Source organism: Oryzias latipes, chromosome 22, assembly GCF_002234675.1.
Source record: "Oryzias latipes chromosome 22, ASM223467v1".
NCBI classification, from domain to species: domain Eukaryota; kingdom Metazoa; phylum Chordata; class Actinopteri; order Beloniformes; family Adrianichthyidae; genus Oryzias; species Oryzias latipes.
In genome coordinates, this window is record NC_019880.2 from 15,169,715 (window position 1) to 15,194,595 (window position 24,881).

General features: G+C 37.8%; 1 protein-coding gene across 4 annotated transcripts in view; it reads right to left on the reverse strand.

Moving 5' to 3' along the window:
• LOC101156694 (probable palmitoyltransferase ZDHHC14) overlaps positions 1-24,881 on the reverse strand; it is a 50,042-nt gene that overhangs the window by 11,867 nt on the left and 13,294 nt on the right. For all 4 annotated transcript variants that reach the window (XM_023951309.1, XM_023951308.1, XM_023951311.1 and 1 more), the window contains exons 3-8: positions 23,956-24,116; positions 11,192-11,344; positions 7,901-8,038; positions 6,574-6,622; positions 5,315-5,417; positions 4,964-5,073 (exon numbers count right to left, since the gene is read on the reverse strand). In XM_023951309.1, the coding sequence (XP_023807077.1) occupies positions 4,964-5,073; positions 5,315-5,417; positions 6,574-6,622; positions 7,901-8,038; positions 11,192-11,344; positions 23,956-24,116 (714 nt within the window). The remainder of the gene's footprint in view (positions 1-4,963; positions 5,074-5,314; positions 5,418-6,573; positions 6,623-7,900; positions 8,039-11,191; positions 11,345-23,955; positions 24,117-24,881) is intronic.

The window sequence follows — 24,881 nt, forward strand, 5'->3', positions numbered from 1 at the left end:
AGCTGCTGATTGGTCCAGATTCTAACCAATCAAATCGCCATATGAATCTAACATGGTTTCTGCTGCCGAGGCTCAGAGGCTGAACCAGCTCTTTTTACGCTCATTTTTGGATGAAGACGTTTTCATTTTTTAAATAATTCATAATAATTCATACTTTCTTTTTTTTTAGCATTCGTTCATTTTTATGAAGTCAGATTTGTGAAACTGTAAAGTTTATCTGCTGACATTAAATCAACAGGTCTGTTTGATCTGTGAATCCTGCAGAGCAAAATATTAGTGAAAAGTGTAATTTTCTTTAAGGTCTGTTTGTTAAAACAAAACAATTAAAAATTTAAAGCACATATTATTTTATGCTGCACACGTGTTTGGGATCAGATGAACAGTAATAAGCAAAAGAATGATGGCTCACCACAGGAGACTCAATGCATTTATCAGAAGCATTGTTAACTTTTATGTAAATTTTCACCAGTGTCTCATGTTTTAGAACTTGTGAGCGTTTGTCCAAAGTTTAAAAATATTAGTGATCAAAAATGCTATTTTCTTTTAATATTTCAACAATTATTTATTAAAATAAAACAATAGTTCAGATACAAATCTTAAAAAGTTTAACTTCTTCCGGCTAGATGGAGTCGGAGCTCGGTCGTTTTTTTTTTTGTTGTTTTTTTTTTGCTGCAGACGTTTTAAACACGTTGGTCTCTACATAGACATGAATAAATACTAAACTCTGTTTTATTTTAGCTGCTTTGCTGCTCCTTCTGGGTTTTACTCTGAGACAAACGGGCCAGAGTGGTTGAAAACGGCAGAACCCCGTACGAACAGAACCGACAAAGTCAATGTCTGCCTCGGAGTACCGGCAATATGAGACAGAGACACTTGATTGGTTAGAATCTGGACCAATCAGCAGCTGTTTGATGGCAGCTTGTCACATCAAACCGAAACTTAACTTAGCAAAGATAGGAAAAAGTGAGATGACACACAACGCGTGCGAATTTCTTTTTGGCGATGCCAGTGGCAGTCATATCACGCTAAATCGCGCTCCAAGTAGTCAGCAAAATCAAAGATAAGACAAAAGCGAGATTTGACACAACGCACGTAAAAAAATGTGTTTTGCAAACGCAAAAAACGTTTTTGAAAGCAAAAAAAAATAATTTTTGAGCAAAAACAAAAATTTTCAGCAAAAAACTTAGAAAGTTTTGTGTTCAACTTAGAAAGTTTTGTGTGCAACATGGTGGCAGAAATATCACTCCATACTATTGTTTCTAAATCATTCAGAAAAAGACAAATAATTCATGTATTGTTTCCCAACTGAGATCCTGCAAACACCCAATTTCCCAGAATTCTTCAGGACTATTTGAAAACCCTCCAGCAGACCTGAACTACATCTGCACAGACGGCGCGTTCTCCTCTCACATGATGCTGGCCGCGATCCAGCTTTATGGTCTCCCAGCAGGACAAAAGCTGTGCTCGTACGCGGCGCTCTTCCTGGATAATCTATGCTTCAGCACCCAATCAATTTGCAGCCAGCGAGTGACGCTGCGCCCTGCCCTTCCATCGATGGATTTGTCCTCCGCTTGTGGGCTCGGTGGAGGCAAAGCTCCATCGTAGCGTGAAATGACATCCAATGTATTCAAACTCATTTACAAGGGTGTGAACTTTTTTATAATCCGATACGCCTCATGATACCAAAAATATTATGACTCAGTCAGCAATAAATGATCAAATTCATAGAAGAAGCTGGTTTGGAATCAGAGTGTGTCCAGTCTTGGTGTACCGTGAATATTTGATAGCTTTTATGTTTAAAAAAAATAAATAAATAAACACATTCACTACTGTCCAGCTGCTGTAATCCACTTCTGGTTGATCTTTCCTTCCTTTTCCAAAACAAAAAATCTTACTTTATTTGTTTTTTTTTACCTTCCTTTACTTTTGTTGTTGCCATAAAGCTTAATGATGTCTCCTTTCACCTGCATGGAGAGCTCCTTTGACCACATGTTGTCTGTTCACAGCAAAATCTTCAAAATGCAAGCACGAGTCCTTTAATCAACTCCAGGCCTTTTATCTGCTTCACTCATAATGACATAACAAGGGAATGGCCCACACCTGCCCATGCAATAGCATGGAAGTCAATTGTCCAATTACTTACGAGCCCATGAAATGAAGGGATTGTGTTTAAAAAATACTTTAGTTTCTCACATTTTTATGCAAACTTTTTGGTTCAACCCATGAAATAAAAGCTGAAAGTCTGCACTTCAATGGCATCTGAGTTGTTTTATTTAAAATCCACACATACTAAATTAGAAAGAATGTGTCTCTGTCCAAATATTTATGGTCCTGACTGTATATTGAAAAAATCGGGCAGATTAATTTTCAAAACTTGTTTTCTTTTCTCTCCTGATTTCACTTGTTTTCCACAAAGTGAATCTCATAGCAGAGATTTATTAGTTAAAGTGATTCTGTGCAGCACTGATGCTGTCAACACTCACACTCCTACAGTGAATGCTGCAAAGACTATTTACTATAATCTAATGTTAATCAATTAAAAACGTATTGATCAGAACAAAGACAAATCAAGTTTTGACAGCCACATTATTTCCTGACAAACCACTAAGAATATCTGCAGCGTCTGCCCTGCTGCAGAGTCAGGACGCAGCAGATGGAGATGGAGCCGATACGATTCAGAGGAGTTGAGGAGAATATTTGGAAGGTCATTGAAAGGAGAAAGTGTTGACAGGCAAATCAGAACGACGAGATGCTACAAAAGGAAATGATGCTGCAAGTTCATAAAGACTCACTCTGATGAAGGCTGTGTTTTTTTTTTGAACATGTTCTTGTGGTACTGGAGCCGGTTATTAAAATAATCGTGTATTTTGTGGCAGAAGCACCAAATTCTGCATGGATGTACCTTAGGATCCCCTATTTCAGAAAAACATCAGCTCAGAGAAAAATCCAATATTTTAAAAGTTATATATATTTATACTTTACACATAGTAGTATTCTATAGGCACCCCTTAAGTTTAAAGACTTTATTTGGTGGATGAACAGCTCAAATTATTGAGACCGGGACAACTAGATATTGAATACTCTTGTAACAATAGAGTTTATGGTTGCCATCTTTACAAATGACCTTTATTTAGGATTTTTTCTTTTTGTGGCAAATGTGCTTTTGTGAAAAGAGGGGATCCTAAGGTACTAGGGGTGTAACGATACGCTAAAATCTCAATTCGGTTCGATTCAGAATTTCATAGGGCTCGGTTCGGTACATTTCGGTTCGGTACTGCTCTTTAACTAATCTGCCTGATATGAACTTGTAATTTATGAACTATTATTTTATTGTTATTTATTGTGTGTGTTTGCCGGACACCTGAATTTCTCCCTTGGGAGATTAATAAAGTTTTTATATATCTATTTTCGGTACAAAAAACTATACTGTCCGTCACTTAATAGCGTCTCGGAGGAAACTCACGGCTAACATTACTTCCGCCTCGGCACAAAGTTAATACAGTGGCGACCTTGGGGTTAGACCCACCTATAGCCACTAAGACTCAAGTGTGAAATCTTGTGTGTTGAAACCTTCACCCTCACTGAGAGAGCTATGAAGAGAAGTGAGGTTCATGTTGTCACGCTGTTCGTGTGTGTCCACAATAAATGGGTTTAAATGCCGGAAAGGAGATGGAGCAATCTATTCCTCTGTCTACTCTCTCTCTGGGGCTGTTTGAGGGTGTGTAGAGTATGGGACAAGGACAGCCAACGTAGCTAGTTAATTGGGAGCTCGGCTCTCGAATCCCAGCTACGAGTGACAAAGCAACTGGGTCGCATATGCAGGGAAAAAAAGAAAAAACGTACCGAAACGGTACAGAAGTGAACCGAACCGAAACTGCCGTACTGAAACAGTCCGGTTCAACTACGCGTATCGTTACACTGTAAGGTACATCCGTGCAGATTTTGGCGCTTGTAAAATGCACAATTTGTCTGAATATGAAGTGAGAGCAAGCTTAATCCATGCCAAAAGTCCCGCCCACAGCGCAGAGGTGAATTTCTAATGAACTACTTCTGTTCTGCAGAATTCCTAGAGAACGAAAGGTTTATTTAATTTTGGCTAAAAACGAAATAATCAGAATTTAAAAAGAACACCGGGAAGAATTTGAAACTGGATCAAAAGATGATGAGAGTGGGTCTTTAACCTAAAGAACTGAACAGGAAAACTGCAGAAAGAGACTAAATGCTCCTTCTGGTCTGTGTGGTATTGGGAGCGTAGGAGGAAAGCTGCCAGCTTTTTTTCTTTTTTAACCCGTGGATCCAGCTGTGCAAAGCCTGTGGCCACAAGCATGCATACATATAGAGGCCCAGATGGCAGCCACCTGTTCACTCAGGTCACTCTGCACCACCCACTGCAGCGTTTACTGCAAATGTATGGACCGTGATCAACACAGCACATTACGGCCAAATGATTTTTAAAGTAAGCTAGTTTATTAATCTCTCTTCTTCAATTAAAAGTTGCGACTGTTTCTTTTGTCCACCTATAATTATTGGAGAAAATCCATTTTTTGGTTCTACTTCAATGCAGATGTTGTTTCAGGTCATTTCGGGGACAGACTGGCGTTTGTTTACGGACACTTACAGTCACAAGGACAGCAGAAGTAGCTGTGACAGCCGGACTGACTAAAAGCAGAAAAAAGGATGAAATCTAATTTCTACGGCCCGCTTTAATCTTTAACTCAGTTAAAAGAGCTTGAAATTCTTAACACTCCTGCGATGTCGCTGCTATGTTTGGAAAAGAGAAGGCTGCGGGCGGGCGGCCTCGTTTCAAAGAGATCCTCACATCAAACACAAACCTCCACTTATTGCTTTTCTTTTGGCCTTCGGACGAAACAGAAAATTACAATGTGAAAGGAAAAGTGTGTCAGGGAGAGTGACTGTTTTTCCTCCGTGTAACCCTCATGAAAACATACGGTAGATGCCCTACCTTGGTGGGAGGGGTCCGCACAGCGCCGCACAGCAGTTGGTGAATATGTTGCCATAGCTGTACGGGTTGTAGTTGTCCTTTGACCTTTTCGACGACCATGAACCTTTTATCTGGAGAAGTCACAACCTCGGTCACCTTCATAGTTTCAACATACATTTTTTATATAGTAATTAATCTTTACTTTATTATACTAATTCAAGGGAAAAGACATCTGAAACCTTCCATATATGTTATGTTTTTTAATGCTTTAACGATAAAAAGATCAAATAAGGTTATTTTTATTTAACAAATACAAATTTTTAACCAAAAAAGAAGACTTTGTGTCATATTTGGTTTGTAGACGATACTCACATCTTCATTGGTGGTCTGGTTGGAGCTGATAAGGTAGGTATGGAAGCCAGAGAGCCCTACGATGGACCAGACGGAGAAGAAGCACACCACCACCTCCAGCACGGTGACAGCATGGAGTTAAGAAACAAACCTAGAACCGCTTCTCATGCATTCCTCCATTTAAAGCAGCTGAGAACAGCAGTACAGCCTAAAAGGCTCATATGGATCCAGAGAGGGCACAATAAATGCAGCTGGAGCAGCCAGAATATCGACCTATATGATTATCAATACTTTCCAGTTGTAGGTTCAGTTAGTTGAGGCAGCAAAATACAACTTTATTTTCCTCTCTGGTACAGATCAGTTTGTTTGCACTTTTAAGTTTAATCTTTGACCCCAATATTAAAGGAAAAGGGAATCCTAAATCTCCATTTAGCGCATCAGAAAGAGAACGAGTCACTCCGTTTAGCCAAACTTAAAATGTAAACAAAATACTCTTCAGTCTTTGTACTCTTTATCTACATTTTTCTAACCGGAGCGTTCGCCCTCAGCAAGGACAAACGATGTCCTCATCCTTCAAGCACAAAAGACCGCCGTGATACCATCGACGGCACTTCTCATTTAATAAAGTCCTGTAGGACAAAGGAGGTTATCAACTCGGCCTGGCAAGCTCTCCACCGCCACAGAATGTTATCTCCCTCGGCCACGGAGAAAACAACAGAGCCCTCGGACCGGACGGACGTCGCCCCGTTCAAGTCGCAGTGGGAATTTAAATGAAATATTTGGAGAAGGGGTTATGCTGGACAGTTTTATGGTTTTAGTTTATGGTCACTTTCTTTGACAAATCATTTATCAAATCTTAACTTTTTACACTAAATTGGTCAGGGAACTAAACTGTCTTTTGGTATATTTGAGTTTAGTTTTTCTTTTACTGTTAAAGTTTATTGCATACTGAAGTAAATTAATTAATCCAATTACATATGTACCGGTTACTGTAAAGAGAGATATTTGTAAATAATAACTTCATTGTAGCTTTCATTTGTTCTCTGGATTGTGCATGAAAGGAAAGAAGGCAAACTGCTGTAAAACTAATAAAGTTTTGTGAAATATTTAAATTAAAAGGATTTGATGGAAAACACATTTTGGAGACTTAAGCATAAAAACACACATTTCTTAAAGCATTCAAGACTTGAAATGATTTGAGGCAAAAGTCTTTTAAACACAGCAAATAAGATAAACAAGAGGATAGTCACTGGTTAAAAAAAGGTTTTGTGAAAGGATATCTAGCAGGGCTGTCTTTTAGTGCGCTCAGGAACCCAATCCGTTGTGAGTCTGTAAGGAAAAACAACAAGAGTTCACATCAGTCAACTGGGTTTACAGATGATAAGTTTGACAGATGATAAACCCATTATCATTTTGAAATCATAGTTAATTAAAGTTGATCCAAGTTGCAAGTAAAACTCAGCTGTTATTTGGTTTGGCAGACATTAGTTCAGATTGTTGAAGTTATCTTTCAGCATTATGAATATGGAATTAAGGAGCTAAAATGCTTTATTTAGCCTCATTTAGGAATGGTAAGTTCTTGTTGGCTTTTACCGTCCAAAAAGAGTTTGAAACTTAACTACTCTGGTGGAACGAACCGTATTTCACTAAACTTTTGTGATTTTTTTACTTTACTCACCACACGTGACTGTCTCTAGGCACACAGTTATGGGAATTTTTTATAGTTTAAGGATATATATTATCTAATGTATTCTTTTTTTTTAGAGTTAACCAAAAGTCGAATCCACGGGAACTTATCTGTCTGTTTTTTATTTTTGACATGTCTACATCTTGGCGAGTGTTCTTTCAACCTAAACACAACAACTGCACATTTCAGCATAACACAAAGCAAGAAAAGAGGGTTTGCCTGAACGCCCAACATCGCAAAAGTATGTAAATAGAATATAATTCACCATATAAACTAAAAATGCAGAGGATTTTCAAATGCTTGTGATTTGTGGTCTAAATGTTCTGAATACAAGACAAAACCACTTGAAGGAACTTTCGCTCTCCTTCAGGGAATTTATCTACTCATTTTAATGCTAGTCTCCAAAACTACTTTGCAAAAAAAGAAAATTCATCTTCATTTAAATGATCTGTTATTCCTAAAAAGGTTTTTATTTATAAATAAATAACCAACATTAAAAGCAAAGGCACACCATTTACCAGCTTTTCCTTATCTATTACTTCAGAAAAATCTAAATGTATGAGTTGAAACTCTTTGTCCAAACAGACAATTGCTTCATTTATCACAATAGTGTTAGGAAATAGTATAAAAAAAAGGAAAGGAGGTGGCACTGAACGTCAGTCCTGACCCACATTTCTGCCCCCGGTGCAGCGCTAATCCACCGAGCATCATTTAAACATGAACATGCATGAGGACAGAGAGCCGAATGCTCCACTGCCTGCTCCCAGCTGGAAAGATGGGCTCAAGCCAGAAACCTGCAGCTTTTCCCGACGCCCACTTACAAACCTGCTGGTTCCAAGCACACCGAGAACCCCGCCCGCGGGAATGCGCGTCTGCACCGGCGGCGGAAGCACATGCCCCCGCCGTCCTCAGATACTTACTTAAAATAATGTGTGTGATGACAAAGGCAAAGATGAAGACGGTGAGGAAGGACAGAGACAGGATGAACATGTAGAAGAAGCGGTAGTTCCTCTTTCCAACGCAGTTCCCCACCCAGGGACAGTGGTGGTCAAAACGCTCTGCGTAGACATGGAGAAGCACTTTAGGTTTACATGAAAAGCAAAAAAAAAAAAAAAAACACAACTACACTCAAACAGCATCGTTTTAACCACTTTGTGGTTTTCCTGTTTGATGGTTTTCCCTCATTTTACCATCTAAAAAACAAGACAAAACTTGTTGTTTTTAAGCTTAGATTTGATGAAAAATGATGTTTATCGAAACACATCAGTGAGCCTCATTGATTTTCCATAAAGCAAAGCTTATAAAGGTTCAAACATGTCAAGCTTAACACGCAACACAGAGCACAAACAGAATGGTTAAAGGGAAAAGTGAAGTGCTCCTCTGGGTCTTGTGACAACAACACAAAAATGCTTCCCATACTGCAGAGCGACTATTTATATAAATTAGTAAAAAAACAGACTGGTTGTTATGGCTGCGTCGGACTGAAAAACATCCACTGGTGCCGCACTATTCCACATTTAAACGCTTTCAAGGCCCAGCGTCACACAAGGTGGCACCATTAAGGCTCTACTGTAAAAAAACAAAACAAAAAGAAATCTCCACAGACTGATGGATCCACATCAGTCAAAACTGCTTCCTCAGATCTCTTCCTGGTTTCTCTCAAAGAGGAGGGCTGTCACCCTCACACAAGCATAAATGGATTACAGACTGTGGAAATGGTCACTACTTAACTAATTAGTTGGAGCAGTTATTAGCTTAGTGGGGTAAAATGACCCCGTTTTGTCTCCACTGATCGATGCCTGGGTAAAATATGTCAGGAACCGACACCTTCAGCTATAAAGGGTTGGGAAAGCGGTACTACTTTATTGCTTAAGTTGACTTTTTAACACCAAAGCTTCAGCTCCAGTGTTGACATTCTTTCCAACACCGGAACTTTTCAACTGTTCACACAATCGACGTTAGTCCAGCGGGTTCTGGCGCGGAGAAAAGCAGCTTTGTGCCATCATGCAACTTTTTACGTGACTAACGTGTTGCATATCGGTGCAAAGCCGATAGGAAAAGACTTTTCTCCGCGTCAGAATCAACTGATTCACATTGATCGCGTAAACAGACAGTTACAGTGTGTCAAAGAGCGCACGTTATTTAATTGTCTTCTGCAACCTCTTTGGTGTTAAAGGCTTAAACCAGTTAGGATTTCAAAAAACTTGACCGACATTGACAAAAAAAAGAGACCTGTAATGTGCAGGCAAGGAAACAATTGATGCATAAAAATTATTTTTAAAAAAAACTACTGCCATCTCTTTTATTTTTTTAAATCCGTGTTTCCTCTTGTGTACAAATTATCACCTGAAGCTAAATTAAAAACATGGATATCCAGATTATTAAACCCTCCTGTATGAGTCAGAAAGAAATATCAGAGGAGACACATTAGAAAAAAGAAAGTGTAATGTATGTTAACGATAATTCTGTGCTCTCATAAGCTTCTTCCATCATTCCAATGGGAATAACAGAATGCTTAAAAATAAATAAATAAATAAATAAATAAATAAATAAACTGACCACCATGTTTCTGCTTTTCCCACCAGGAAAGCCTTCTGACTTATTTAAGAGCAGGTTATCCTTCTGGCTTCTTAGAGCTACCAACAAAAGCACATATTTTCCTCCCCGTGTGGTTCTTTTTCCCCAAAACTAAGTTACAATTATTGGTGACGTTAATCGTGTTTGTTACTAATTTGAGCGGCTATATCCAGGCATTTCATCTTTTTAGTTCATTCTACACCTAAAGGGACTTCTCTATCATCCAGGGTTTTTCAACTGGTGTGCCGCGGTACACTACGTAGTGTGCTGTGAGAGATCGTCAGGTGTACCATGGGAAATTAGTCAGTTTCAGGGAATCAGCTCTGTGTTCATCCAAACAGGTTTCATACTTTGTAGAAATGTGAAAGAGCTTAAAATAGCTTTTTTTCTTTGAGTTTCTTTGACTCTAATTCAAAACGTTTCGACTGTACAAAGTTCCTTTTTTTTCCAATGGTAGTGAACTTTGTGATTTTTAAAGGAAAAATTGTATCTTTGCTCTAAAAAAGTTAAAACACACCAATCTAGACTGTAAGCCAAGAGGTTTACCTTCTAACCTGCATGTATTGAAGCAAAGCATAGATTCAAAAAATTTGGGTTTTTTTTTTGCTTCTCAGCTTTAAAAACAAAACAAAGTTAAAAAAAAAATCTAAGCTTCTTAGTTAATGTCTTTTTTCAAGATGCTTTCCCTTTGCAGCCTTTTTTCGATATGAAAACGAGCAGTTTTAAACTTTAATGGCTGCAAAATAGTTTTCCATGACCTCCTAGCTGAAGCTCAGATTTTACAAACAATCACACGACTTTCTTGGACAAAGACGCTACGTTCATGTATGAAAGATTTACCAAAACCTTTTACTGTGTTTTTCATTCTTTCATCGCAGTCAAACAGTCTGTTAAGAACTTCTTTTTAACGTTGGGTATCACAATAAAATGTGACCAATCAGCTGTTGCTTGAAAAAAGGTCTCTAGTGGTACAAATCCTGCGGATAACAACCCAGTCTTATCTTTTTATTGTGTTTTCCGCTTTCCCATTGTTGTCACAAAGCTGGTAAGACAGATGTTACACATTGAAAAAAGGGCATGGCCCCCACCAAAAAAAAGAAAGAAAAAAAGAAGCACACAAGTCAATACAGTTAGTATTATGTCTCATAGATTACAGGTCTTTGTCAGCGGCGCCTGATAACATGACCTGTTTTTTTTGCTTCCTCATCTTTGCCTGAGAGCTTGTGAGACGAATCTACGGCTCCTGACTAAATTAAAATTCAGAAGCAGAAGTGTCTCAGAGGAGTGAGAATCCCCGCATCAAAACACACTCATGTAAGCTCTCGTCTGGCTTTTATTAACTCACTTGCTTTGCTCTTCAGATGACGACTGTAGATGTGAAGAGAAGAAAAATAAAAATCAACTTTTCTGTCACTTAGCTTTATTTATAGCCATATTCTTTATGTGAATACCTATTTTTATGAGGGTTTGGTATGCGTTTACATATCTGCAACAGCTACATTTAAGGAAAAACAGACCGTTTTTGTGCAGTTTCTTAGCATTTGGGATTGTTTTTTCTTTAAACCTGCAGCCACTCATTCTTTTATATTCCCACAACATTCCAAGAAAAGCTTCCGGAGACCGGTTCAACTCACCCACACAGTTGTCACAGAGGCTGCAGTGGGAGGCACGAGGTGGTCTGAAGATTTTGCACGTGAAGCAGTATTTTAGCTTCACTGTCTGGCCGTTGATGACCACCTCCTTCGTCCTGGGGGGAGGTCTGTAGCCTGTGCTGCCGTTAGCAACATCTAAGAAAAATCAAAGAGAGAAAAAAAAAAAAAAAAAAGAACTCTTTATGGCTGTGGGTTTTCAAGAACAACAGGGTATGTGAGATCTTTACGCGTTGGATCTTTAACTATAATAAATACTTGGGATGCAACCGTTGACTTTCTTTAGGTTCAAACCTCAATTGATGGACCATAGTTTTTTTTTTTGGGTCTAGATAGGATTTGTCCTTAACAAAAAGAAAAACAAAAAAAAAAACAATTTAGGAAAATCCTTTGCAGGTAAAAAATAAATAAAAACCTTATAATTGGCTTCAACTAAACCTAGTGTGATGTAATAAAACAATATATAGCAAGTCCTCATTAAATTTAGCACAACATATGTTTGACGCATTCAATGTAAACATACTAGTTTGCTGTAGGGATGCAACTATTCACTTTCCCTGGGATTCGATTCAAAGGTGTTTTTGTAGCATCCCTGATAAACAAAAAAGAGCTAAAAGAAAAACAAAGCTTTTTACCTGATAATGTCAATGTAACAGTTTAGTATTTTTAAAACAAGAAAATTTGACATCTGATCAGCATAAACCAACATTTGTTTATTGTGTGCCATTTTGTGAGTCACTGCCACTTTCACATCAACTGCAGCACAAAGTTTCTTCACAGGTGAAATCAGAGAATGTATTTTATTAATACAGTTAAATAAAAAACGGATTTTAAAGTCTTAAAACTAAATGTTTAGAAATATGTTAATGCCAAAAGCTCATATTTTCATTTATTTTAAGCCTTTTTTTATCATATCAATGTTAAGCAAAATTCTTCGTTCAAAAGCTGGAAACAAGGCAGATGTGAGCTGCATTTCAGAACCTGCACTACTATTTCTGAAGCCAGCAGCTCTTGATTCTGGAGCGTAAGCTGTTAGAGTTACAAAAGATGAAAGCGAGCTCAAAGAATAATAGTCTGGAATTCAATGAGCTCTCGACATCAAAACTCCCTGCAGCTAAAACCAGAGCAGGTACGTTGAATAGTTTTTGTGTGGATCAAGGAGGCCCGGAGAGTTGCAATGAGAGCAGGAATTCAGGTTTGGAGCAATGAAGGGTATGTTTGAGCTCCTCTTTCCTTAAGCACATCCATGCATGCTGAGTGTAGGAGACAATGTGTGTAGGAAGGTAATTTTGAGATCATTCAGAAGCCAGCGGCATGCCCTGCAGAGTGCTGCCAGTGTGTGCTATTGTGGGGGTATTTGACATTTCGGAGGGGGGGGGGTGAAATATAGGAAGTCGCATTTTTTAAATCTAGAGGGAAAAAAGTGCTTTATTGCGTGAAACCAATGTATTTTCCTTTTTTTAGGCCAAACGACCGATGCGCCAATCAAGCAGGAGGTACTTTCTGACATTTTCTGAGATCTCCCTAAAAAAAAAAAATGTTGGCAGGCAGAAAAAGATGCGTGATGACATATATAGGTCATATCATTCTGATAGAAAATTGTGGCACCTGAAGTGTAAAAATACATCCGCCTCCAAGCTGCATCCACAATTTGAAGATAGTGGGAAAGAATTTTTTCATGGAACCCAAGAAAGACGGCGTGTTGAGTTTCTGACTTGAAGATCAACTTTCACACCGGCTTGAACTTGTGCAACTAATGTGTAATTACGGTAATGCTTTGCGTTTCACTGCTTTTCTGGCCAGCCACGTCCAAACAGCTGCAAATAAGACTTAAAGACTCAGCAGGGTTTGAAAAGCAGGCGTCACAGAATCCGAGCAAAAGCAAAACTGGGATAAAGTAAGTCTGGGTGGGTTTTTCCAGTCATCAGTGTAAGATAGTCAATAAAACGTCCACAGGTCTTTTTTGTTTTTTAGATGGTTATCCCAGGTTTCAATGAAGTGATATTTACGGCAACACATTTCAAACAAAACTTTCTAAGTAGCAAATAAAAATCTTAAATATTTGCCTTCAAAAACTTTTTTTGCTTTCAAAATATATTTTTGCGCTTGAAACACAAATGTTTTAACAGGCGTTGTGTCTCGTCTCGCTTTCTCCCCATCTTCTTTGATCTTTGATTTTTCGTTCATAAGTTTCCGTTTTGCGTGACATACCTGCCTTCAAACAGCCTTCTAGATTCTAACCAATCAGGTGTCTCTGTCTCGTATTAACGATGCTTGGAGGCAGAGACATACTTTGGACTTTATATCATTTGAACAGGATTCTAAAGTCTTAAACCATTCTGGCCCGTTTCTCTCAGAGTAAAGCCCAGAAGAAAGCAGCAAAGCCACAAAAATGAAATAAAACAGGGTTTTATAGTTATGTTAGCGTAGCGACCAGCGTGTTTAAAATGTCTGCAGCAGAAAAAAAAACATCAGAGGTCCGACTCCATACAGTCAGAAGTTACATTTTATTATTATTACGATTTGCATCTGAATTATTGTTTTATTTTCATCAATAAATGTTGAGATATAAATACAAAATAACATTGGGTAATGAGTAGTGAGCATGAGTAACTTTTTTTTTTTTACTTTGGACAAAAGCACACAAATTGTTAAAAATAAGACACTGGTTTTAACCGCAGGGAGTCTAAGGCACACCTGTGCAATAATCATGCTGTCTAATCAGCATCTTGATATGGCACACTTGTGAGGTGGGATGGATTGTCTTGTCTAAGGAGAAGTGCTCACTATCACAGATTTACATAGATTTGTGAAGAATATTTCAGAGAACTGGTTATTTTGTGTATGTGGAAAATGTTTCACATCTTTGAGTTCATATCATAAAAAATGAGAGCAATAACAAAAGTGTTGCGTTTATATTTTTGGTAAGTGTAAGTTGCTTTTACCCAAGCAAATTCATTGTGCTATAATTTGGTAACTTAAAATATAGAATATTGTCTGATTTCAACCACAAAAATTATATGAAAAAGAAAATGGAATGAATGTGTTTTAACCAATAAGGATGTAAAAGTATGATTGGGGAAATAAAGCGCTTTTTATTTTCAATATTGCTTAATGTAGTGTCTCCAATACTTTTAAATGGTTCAGTAGCCTGAATAGTACTTCAAAAATACAAATTCCTTCCAGGAACAATAAAGTGTGATGATGAGGCAGCATGACAGGGTGAAGGAAAGTTCCTTTAATGTGACAAAGATGCTTTGTTTACATATCTGCACTGCACTCCTGCAGCCACGCTTTCTCACTCCCATGTTGGCCTTTTTTCAGAGCGTTGTACACATCACTCTGATCGATCGGGTGGCTGAACTAGAATCCATTGCTGGGAGGTTCTGCAGAACTTTGGCCCGCTTTGCTGATAGAATTTGGGTTAATGCTAAGTGCATTAGCCTATTAGCCGCTGTGCAGCTGCAGTGCTTCACTCGTTCATATCTGAGCTATAAAGCACAGCAATCCGCATTTTTATCTGTTGCTGGCAGCAACATGGACCAGAGTTTCAGTTTGGTTCTCATCCCAAGTACAAACTAAGTAGTTCATGTCATAACAACGAAAAAAGCTGCCTCTTGCTGAGGTCTTCCTGTTGTTTTGTGCAGAGTAGAGCTGCACAAAGAGGCTCTGTGTGCTCTGCTGCAAACTAGCGGTCAGAGGGTGAAGTGGAAAACAAGAGTCAGACACTGAAGGACGCTCCGAAAAAATTCAATAACTATCGTCCTGAAAGCATTTTGAGTCAATGCAAGTATCGCCAAATGAACTATCGCAATATATTGCCCAATCGATTTTTTAAACACCCATACTGTTGGCATAAATATCACTTTATAGGTTTCCAGAACATCGGAGTGGACAGAGAGGTGAGAGGCAGGAGCAGGGGTCGTCAGGTCTGTAAACAGCAGATGGTTTCATGTCTGACATGTTTCTGGGAGAGAGGTCCAGACAAAGACAACAGCAGAAGGCTCATGGGTAAATAAACCACTCTTGATTCGACTAAAAAAAAACAACGAGGTCAACTAACGTGGAGAAGCCCAATTTGTAAAAAGCAAAAAATAAATTGAGGAATAAAAAAAAACCACCCAACAAAGTTATATATAATAGATTAAATGAAATACAACACTCAAATCTACTATTTAAGGTACTTAATCATACCAAAATATTAGTTTTTACAGGGATCATCACAGTAGGAATACATGCTGACAGCGAAGAGTCTGAGCAGATTAATTTTGTTCAACAAAGTCAGATCTCCTTTGAGACCATCTCAACTATCATCTGCGCCATATGCGCAAAATGTACGTAGTGAGTGTGACATGGGCTTTAGATTCAGGTCAAATGGAGGCTGTTTTTTGCCAGACGTTTTGGTAAAGTCATAGAAAAGTGGTGTCCGCTTCTTCCATACCATATTTCTTCTTCATAGTTCCAGCAGATTTCTAATTGATTTCTAATGAAATACCTTAAAGGTGTTCAACTTGTTTTGAAAAAGTGAGAAAAAAATGCTAAGTTTAAAAGGTTTAGGAGAATGTTATTGGAAAAAAAAAAGTGGAACATATTTTAAAATGTAAAAGATATAAAGAATACTAAAATTATAAAAAGCATAATAAAGAAAATGAACAGGCGATTGCTGACAGGTCTTGCATCAGATGAAAAGATACTGCAACTTCATCATAAGAGGACAGCATACTGTATCAACAACAAATCATCACTAGTTATAACCAAAATGCCATGTTAAAGTATCTGAAAAACTGCATTAATGAGGCTTAAACGCTGAAATACAACCTGGCGATATACTGTCATCTTAACACACATAAAGAAACAATACAGATTACAATATATTGAAAAATCCAAGAATCTTTCCTCCTGACTGGTTTTAATAGGGTGTCACCCAGCCAACAAAAGTTGAATTTAGGAACTTTTGAAGTCATCTTAATGTTAGTGTTGCAAATCATGACTGGTCGGTAAGCACACATACATTTATTCTTACACTGAAAAGTGTGAAAATAAAATGACAAAAAGATAACCCACAAAAAAAAACCAACAACAACATTATTATTGTTTTTTTTTTTGAGTAAACAATTCAATTTGCTTCAAAAATATTTCCACAGAACTCTGCTGGTACTGGCTCTCCTGGTGCTGAAGCCAGTGGAGCCGATTACGGCCCAAAGCTGAGCACAGAGAGTTAAGTTGACCTTTTCTCTGTCAATAATAAACGCTGGTGGTGATTTACAACCAGTTAATGAGTTTCAGAACTCCCATTTGTTTAAAATATTCTTATACAGACAAAAAAGGCTTTATTTTAGGGTAAATCGTATGTAAGGATTTCTACTACTCCTGTTTAAGCCAAAGAACATTTGACTGACAGAATTATTTTTGAAGAAAAATAATTCCAACCCCATCCTCATCTTTAGAGCTTTTCAGCTACAGAATTTTGAGACAAAGAATTTTAATTTTAAAAAATGAGGTACGATGTAGCAGTTTTTAGACAACTAATCCATATAGTGTTGTGATATCCTTAAAAAAGGAAAAAATGCAGAACACATCAGTAATTGCTAAAAACCATCAAAAAGTTTATCAAGCTTTAAATGTTTAATTTGAATTCAATATCCTTCCAGTAATATATACGATAAAACAGACATTTGCATGGTTTGTTGATGGAAAACACTTTTTTGTTGAAAAAAAAAATGCTGCAGCCCATTAGTTCATAAAAAAAGGTCTGTAAACAACTTCAAAGCTACTAAGAATTTCCCATTAAAGTTTAAAAATAAATTTTTTATGAGAAAAAAAACATTTCCTCCTCTTAGTGAATGCATGCTTGTGCTAATTCACCTCAAGGACGGGACTCGGGGTGCTCAGAGAAATCTTAAAAGAACAAAAGACACATTTTTACAGTCTTTAGGCCTCAGATTGTGGGTTGTAAATAAAATGAGACGAGAATAAAATCAGAAAAAAGTCTGTAAAACTAGTTTGTTTGCAAAGTTACCAGTGAAGAAAAGCCTCCTTTTTCAAAAGGTTTATGAGTGCCCAGTTTAATTTTGCAAGGATACATTTAAGCTAAACGCTAGACTTCCAGAACAATGCGCTTTGGATAAACAAGACCAAAAAGGAAATGTTTTGCATAAACAAACAGAGCATATTGGTGGGAAGGGTTCATATACAGCTGAAGCTGCAGCGCTGGAGGAGTGACTGGCAGTAAGGTCAAATAAAAGGACAAGGACACAACAAGATAACACCATTCCAGTGTGGAACTGGGCCGCTTAAAGTCAAGATTTTAAATAAATAATAGAGAAAAATGCTGATAAAATACCACATCTGTAAATAAGGGTGGCTCAAAACTCCTTCTTAAGATGTGAGAGACTCATAAAGTCAAAATGTACGCACTTTATGAATGTTGTTAGACTTTACAAACTACTGGAACCAGAAGTGGTAGAAGTTTAAACACTACTTTCTTGATTTTCCCAGTTTAAAAGGTTATACTCACATATTATACTTCCAATTTATTATTCATCCAAGGTTATATTTGTTCAAAGGAGCTCTAAGTTGAAATAGCGTATACTACAGAGACCTGCACACGCAGAGGCTGAAAGTTCAAGGGATTTTGAAATACAGACCGTTTCCGCTAGCTGCACACTTATTACTCATTATTCAGCCAATGTCACTGAAGTCAAACATCACCTGATGTGGTTGAGTAAACCAAGAGGAGAAACAAAGAGGTTAAAGTCATAATTCAAGTATCCGCTTGAATCGGATCTTCAAAGTGGGTTTCTTTGGATCTGGATTGGCCAATGTATTTTTCTAACTTTAACCAAGATATTATTATACTTTATTTATCCCACAATGGGCTTTCTTCTCAGCACTTGATCCATCCTCTGGGGGAGCTGCAGCTGAACCGTGCTCGGGAGTCAGTGGCATTAAGCGTCTTGCCCATGGACCCTCACTGGGTGATGTTAATGGCTTGCCATTGATATGGTAATTGCCCCCCATTGTTTATCGAACCCTGGATTCCTGCGTGGCAGCCTTCTTCCTTACCAACCGATCTACCCATCCGTAATGAATAAACTGGATTGTGGTTCTCTGGTTTTAAGCAACAAAGCTGTCAAAACTCGGGGGGAAATGGTAACTCCTGACATCTAACTATAGCCACGGTGGAATAACAAATTCCAAAATACAAAGACTCATGAGGTGTTAAAACGTCTCTGTGTGCTGTCATACTGCAACCTAAAAGGAAGATGTAGTAATTTATACTAGGGTCTCTGTTTCTTTTTTATTTTATTATATACGGTAATCTGTGAGTTAATGAGACCATAGCAACATTTTTAGACAAAATAATGCCAACAAAAGCAGTGAGTAAAAACTTATTAATGGGAAAACCAAACAACATAGAAAAATATCACTTTTTAAGACAATTATATACCAAATCAAACATATACAACTATGTGATATCCTTGATAGATGGTAACACCTACGTTATCTCTAAAATGTAACTAAATGCCAAACTTTAATGACAGTGTATGTAAAACCATGATTTCCCATTACGTAAACCAGTATTGAAAGTGTAAACTGCCCACAGTGAGCGAGCGCATCGGTTTTCTGACAGTTTAAGTCTACAGTTGTCTTTCTCCCTGAGCCAGCTGCTCATTCTGCAGTTTCTTTACAAAAACTAAAGCAAGAGAAAACTCAAATATCGGTTTCATTTCGTTTTGGACTGTTGCAATTGAAGTAAAGCCAGCCTGTGCAGTAGAGAAAGAACTGACACTTAATGCCGTTAAATACTGGAGAAAAAACAACTCTTGTTTTGGACTTAAAGCCGTAGTCACATGCACTCATACAGGTGCTGCACAGTTTTGGGTTGTCTGAGAACGTGACGGGTCGTAGAGAGGAGCAGGCGCTCTTAAGGGGACAAAGCTGTGTCTTGCAGTTCCCTCGGGCTCATATGGCCACCTTAAGGAACGTCATGGAAATGGATAGTACAATTAATGTGTGAGTGGTAGGTGTATTGTAAAAAAAAATTGCAAGGCTTTGCAAGTTTTATTGCACTTATGGCATACGGGTGATGCTGAAATGGTGCCCTTATGCCACACTCGTTATTAACGTTTTGAGAACTCCCCCTTCCCGATCTCTCACAAATGTCACATGCACTAAGTGTAGACGTGACACGCAAGTTTCTGCACGACTTCTGAAGGATGCCCAGGCAAACTAGACTCCAATTGTCTAAGTTACTAAATTTGTTAAAGTCCCACTTCGAACAGATTCTTCCAAGCACACTTTCAAACGGTAAGGGTGTGGCTTTCCAACACACTCACTACTGATCGGCGATAGTGGTTGCCCATCGAATGTTGACTCAGACCAATCACTGCCAACTGACGATTTTTATTTCAAAAAAATTGGCGACTGCATTTTGCTGGAAGTGGAAGGAAGCCATTTTCAATGTCCAATTCACTTTGTCCAATTCTCATATACAGTCCATTGCCTGTGCGAAAGGAGCCAGCACTTATCACGCAGTAATAATGGGCAACTTCCGCTGTCCAAAGGATTTCATTTTTTTTAAAATCCATACGACATGCCAGCATCTCACCTACTTTACCCTTTCTTCGTATTAACATTTTCCCTCCACAAGCTCACCGATTGGTCTACAACCTTTGTGTTTCATATGGGTCACCTCTGTGCGCTGTACAGGTTTGCCCACTTGTGCCCACACAGATCAGGAGTAAGGGTATTTTGACAAAGGTATGAGCAGAGAAAATATCAACAAGCTTTGTTTCTTTTTTTCTCCTGGTACTTTATTCCCCAACATCTAGCTGTAGAATGCAGCGTTCGAAATAAGCGGTTATCCTGTTGTCCGAGACAACCAGATTTCACGGAGGACAACCAAAAATGAACCTGATGGTTGTCCGTGGGACAACCTAGTCTTTTATTAAACATTTTGGTATTATTCGACTATTTTTCAAAGTTTTTGGGAAATCGACGTCCGACTTTTTAAAATAAAACCGAGAGTACACGCATGATGTCACATGACTTCCGAACGAACTGAGTACGCCCGAAGACATCGCAAAATGACGACATTGCACCTTTTTTTTGTTTAAAAGGTCAGGGATATTAGTCTTTACTGCTTCTGCAGCGGACAATGTAAACATGGTATCATTTACACGTGTTTATTTAAAATAGATGTTATATCATATTATAACTTTTCATCACATATAAATATTACTTTATATTTGGAATGCTGTACTAGTCCCAGTCCATACAAGTGTTCTAAATTTTAAAAATAATTATTAGGTTACAGTGTTGGTCAATGTAATCAATTTTCTGATATATTATAGGGTAAGATAAAGTATTTTCATTTGACCGTAACAGTATTTGATTTACATGGCAATACTTTGTGTAACCAGATGCTTCAATATTTATTAAAATGTTTGTTTTTAATATTTAAAGAGTTTTTTAAATGTCCATCATAAGAGGGAGTTGATATCAGATGTATAGAAGAAATAAAGATCTAAGTACTGACATCTGAGTAGGTTTCATTGCTGTTGAATATTGGTATCAAAGGACAACCAAAAATTGGGGAAGACAACCAAATATTACTTGCTAGCATTTTTTTTCCCTTATTTCTAACGCTGGAATGGCAGTATCTGCTCATACTTAGTAGGCAACTTTTGAAACCCGAACCATTTCCAACATGATTGTAGCCTTTAGATTTTCCATGTGATGCTGTCAGGTGATTTGTGGACAAACGTTAAAACCTTTTACTTCTAGAGATTTTAACCAAACTACTACAGTCAAACACTGACTATTAGTTCAGGTTTTTTACTAATTTTGTTTATCATTTATTCACCTTATTAATTTGTAATTCACAATGAATACTTTCAAATTAAAAATAAGTTCAAGTCAGTTGAATGAGGTTTATAGAGAAAGGGGGTATAAAAAAAACACCAGAGTTTTGTATCATCTTTCGTTTTGTTTGAGGTGTTCACTACAGCTTGAAGCCAAAAGCAATTGACAGAACAGAGAGAAATCTGTTCACAGCAGTGACAGTGAAAGTCTAGCTGTCAGCTTTGCCCTCTGGGATGTGAGGAACGTGAGATGCCCGGATGCCTCGCGCTGTACAGACATTCGGTCCCTTCCAGAGTTTAGACGACAGATCGATGAGATGTGTGTTGAACCTGAACCTGGCAGCACTTTGTCTGCAAACACTGTCAACTATTTCACCGTCCTGTAATGAACTGTACAGCCTCTTGGGTCGTACTTTAAATGCATTCAATTACTTGCATAGCCATTTAAAACAAAAAGAAAGTCGTGGACGGAGTAAAAAACAGGTTCTCGTGTCAATAAGAAGATGTTTTTTTAAGTTGTAGACATGAAAAGCCAAGAAAAAGTGGCTTCATGGATTTACCAACATATTAAAGTTTCCCAAAGGTTTTTATAACCTGGGAAAAAGCAGCAGCTCAAAGACAAAGAACCTACAAAGAATTGTAATGGTTTTGTTCGTGGGCATGTTCTAACAGCTGTAATAGATCAGGTTTTATTTCACTAAAAGAACATGAGTCCAGTAACTGCTTTAAATCCGTGTTCTGACAGGCATGGGAGTGGCTGTTTGACGATCACACAAGAGGAACCCACAAGGAAAACCAGAATATCAGCTGCTTGAATAACAGCAGGCAGATGAATGCTGCTTCTAGTGGAGGCACATTCATTGTTATTTAAGTTGCTTTTAAGTTTTGATTGTACATGTTTCAGCAGAACCAAAACTGAGTCCATTATTTTCAATTCACAGCCTCACAAATTGGTAAAATATTGATTTTTTTAAAATCAAAACTAACTTTATTTGTTAAAAAAAACAATGGTAGAACTTTCATGAAGGAAAATGAATAAAGATTCAATGAAATTGATAAAAACTAAAAACTTTTTATCTCGAAAATACAAGAAACTAAGTTAAACTAAAAACTTTTCAACCTTAAAATGCAAAAACAAAATGAAAAGAACTATATGCTTTTATCTCCTCTCGTTTAGACTATTGTAATTCTCTTTTTACTTGTTTTAACAAAAAGTCTCTTAAACGTCTCCAACTGGTCCAGAACTCTGCTGCAAGGCTTTTAACTGGAACCAATAAGCGCACTCATACCACCCCTCTGCTTTTATCTCTACATTGGCTTCCTGTTAAATTTAGAATAGATTTTAAGATTTTGATTTTAGTTTTTAGAGCCTTGCACGGACAAACCCCGATCTATATTAGTGACCTTTTAACTCCCTACACTCCTGCACGTTCTTTGAGGTCCACTGATAAAAATCTTTTATGTGTTCCAAAAACTCATTTTAAAACTAGGGGAGACCTCGCCTTTCAGGCAGTCGCTCCCCGACTTTGGAACGACCTCCCCCTGTCTCTGCGCCAGATTGACTCAGTCGAGTGTTTTAAAGCTCAAGTTAAGACTTTTTTATTTAGGCAAGCTTTTAGCTGACTTTTACTTGTGTTCACTTTTGCCTGTATGCTTGTTTATATGCCTGTGTGCATCTTATTGGGTATTGCTTCTGATTTTATATTGTTTTAACATTGTGAAGCACTTTGTGAGTCGCTCTCTGTAAAAGGTGCTATATAAATAAAAATTACTTACTTACAAAATTACTTACTATATACTTTTTAGCATAATCATCCAAGAAATTACTTCTATGGAAAATAATAATGAATTTGATAAATCAAAACAGATTTTCAAAGTAAAGATCCAGCTGATAAATTGATTTTTGTTGGCCTGGCCTTCAATCTAAATATCAGGACATTTATATTTTTAAGTCATTTAAAATCTGATTAAGAGTAAATCAACCAAAAAACTGCAATAGATCAACTGAAAACCACATGTCCCTTCTTCATAATGCCTTTAATGTAGTTTAATAGTGAGCTGCTACCACGTTGAAGAAATAAGTTCTGTGAGGCTTTCACCTGCAAGTGAAACATTGATTTTGATCAACAGCTAACCCAGTTTATGAAGAGGTTTTAGTCAAATCTTTTCTGTTCCCATAGAACAAAGGTAACAACACGTCGATGGCAGGAACTAACATTTAACACCACCCACAAGCTTTTTTTCCCCCTACACTTTATTTACTATCACAGCCCTTTTTCCCACAGTACCGTCTCAACCCGCAACTCCGTTATGAACCAATCCTCCAAAGGCTTTTAAGTCTCCTAATGAGATTAATTAAACCAGCCCAGAGTTTGTTTAATGAGGAGCTAATGCCCTAAGGCACGGAAAATGGAGGCTTCCTATTCCAAATGCAAGAGACCAAAAGTTTATAGGAATCCTGGAAAATCGTGTTGAAACAGCTAAACCTTTAGTTTAAATAGTCGTAACTTTTTGAAACACCTGGGAAAGGAAACGCGAGGGTTAATTTTTGTATATATCATTGCACAAAAATGTGAAAATGATTTTGTCAGAGACCATGTGCTTGTTTTAAATCATGTTTTAGTTCTTTTTGGGCTAGAAATCATTCAGAGGTATGTGATTTCTAAAAAGTCTGATTGAAAAGTGTTTAATTTTTTAATTTACTCCCACTTAGTATATATTGGTATGAGTGAATGACCTGCCCCGAGATTGCGGGAATGCTGGGTGTTTTTACATTTCTTGCACCTTATGTAATGGCAAAGGAAGGACAGTCAAGGGGTAAATGACGCAAAAACAGAAAAATACTGTTTTCTACAATAGCTTAGGGGAGGTTTTTTGTTTTACCTATTTGCCTTTCCAGGTCTGCGGCCTCGTCAGGTGTGGCTCTGGGCAGCACCCCCGGATCGCTGAAGCTGGTTCTCAGTAGAGTCCCAATGACAAACAGAAAAAGCACGGCTCCTATAACTGGAATGATGGGGGTCAGCTGCTCCGCCAGGAACCAACAACTGGAGGGAGGAAAAGTAGAATTTTTGAACAACTCAGCAGAACTTTTACATTTACAACAAAGGTTTTACAGACGTCAGAGGCAAAATCATAAATGTACTTAAGTTTAGAAAACAGGCGTCATCTCCTGGTTAATTACCAAAGCTACACATCCCCCCACAGCCCCGTGAAACCTGCTTTAGCAAGCCATTTTCACATAATCCCATGTAAACATCCAGCAGCACAGGTGCTTCTTGGAATCAAAGGGGTGGTGCGTTAGCTGCCCTGTCCCGTCTCATTTGGGAGTCTGTGCTGCTCTAAATTTATGCTCAAGTACAGAGGAAACACTCCAGACGAGGGAAACTCACAACTAAACATGTGGTGCCCATATGGATGGAGGAAGGCATCATAAAAAAAGAGGGGAAAAACAGCGTTATATGACATTCACATCAAAGGATATGACTAAAAGCTAAAAATAAAAACCACATAATTTAATATTTCCATTTTCACTATGTTTTCATGAAGTCAACATTTTTTCTTATAACACATTTGTCTGTGTTGCTGGTGAACACTGCAGCACAGCAGCCATCAGATGGTAAAACCGCAGGAGGGCCGTTACATCCGCTGATCTGTGCCAACACCAGTTAATCTAATGAACCAAATATATTTAGTTTGATCTAAAATTATACCAATTTAAGACAAAGGTAACTTAATTCTGATTATTTTGAATGTTTGAAGAATTGTTGGGGATAACTGTCCTTCAAGATAAGGGTCAACAAACAACCACA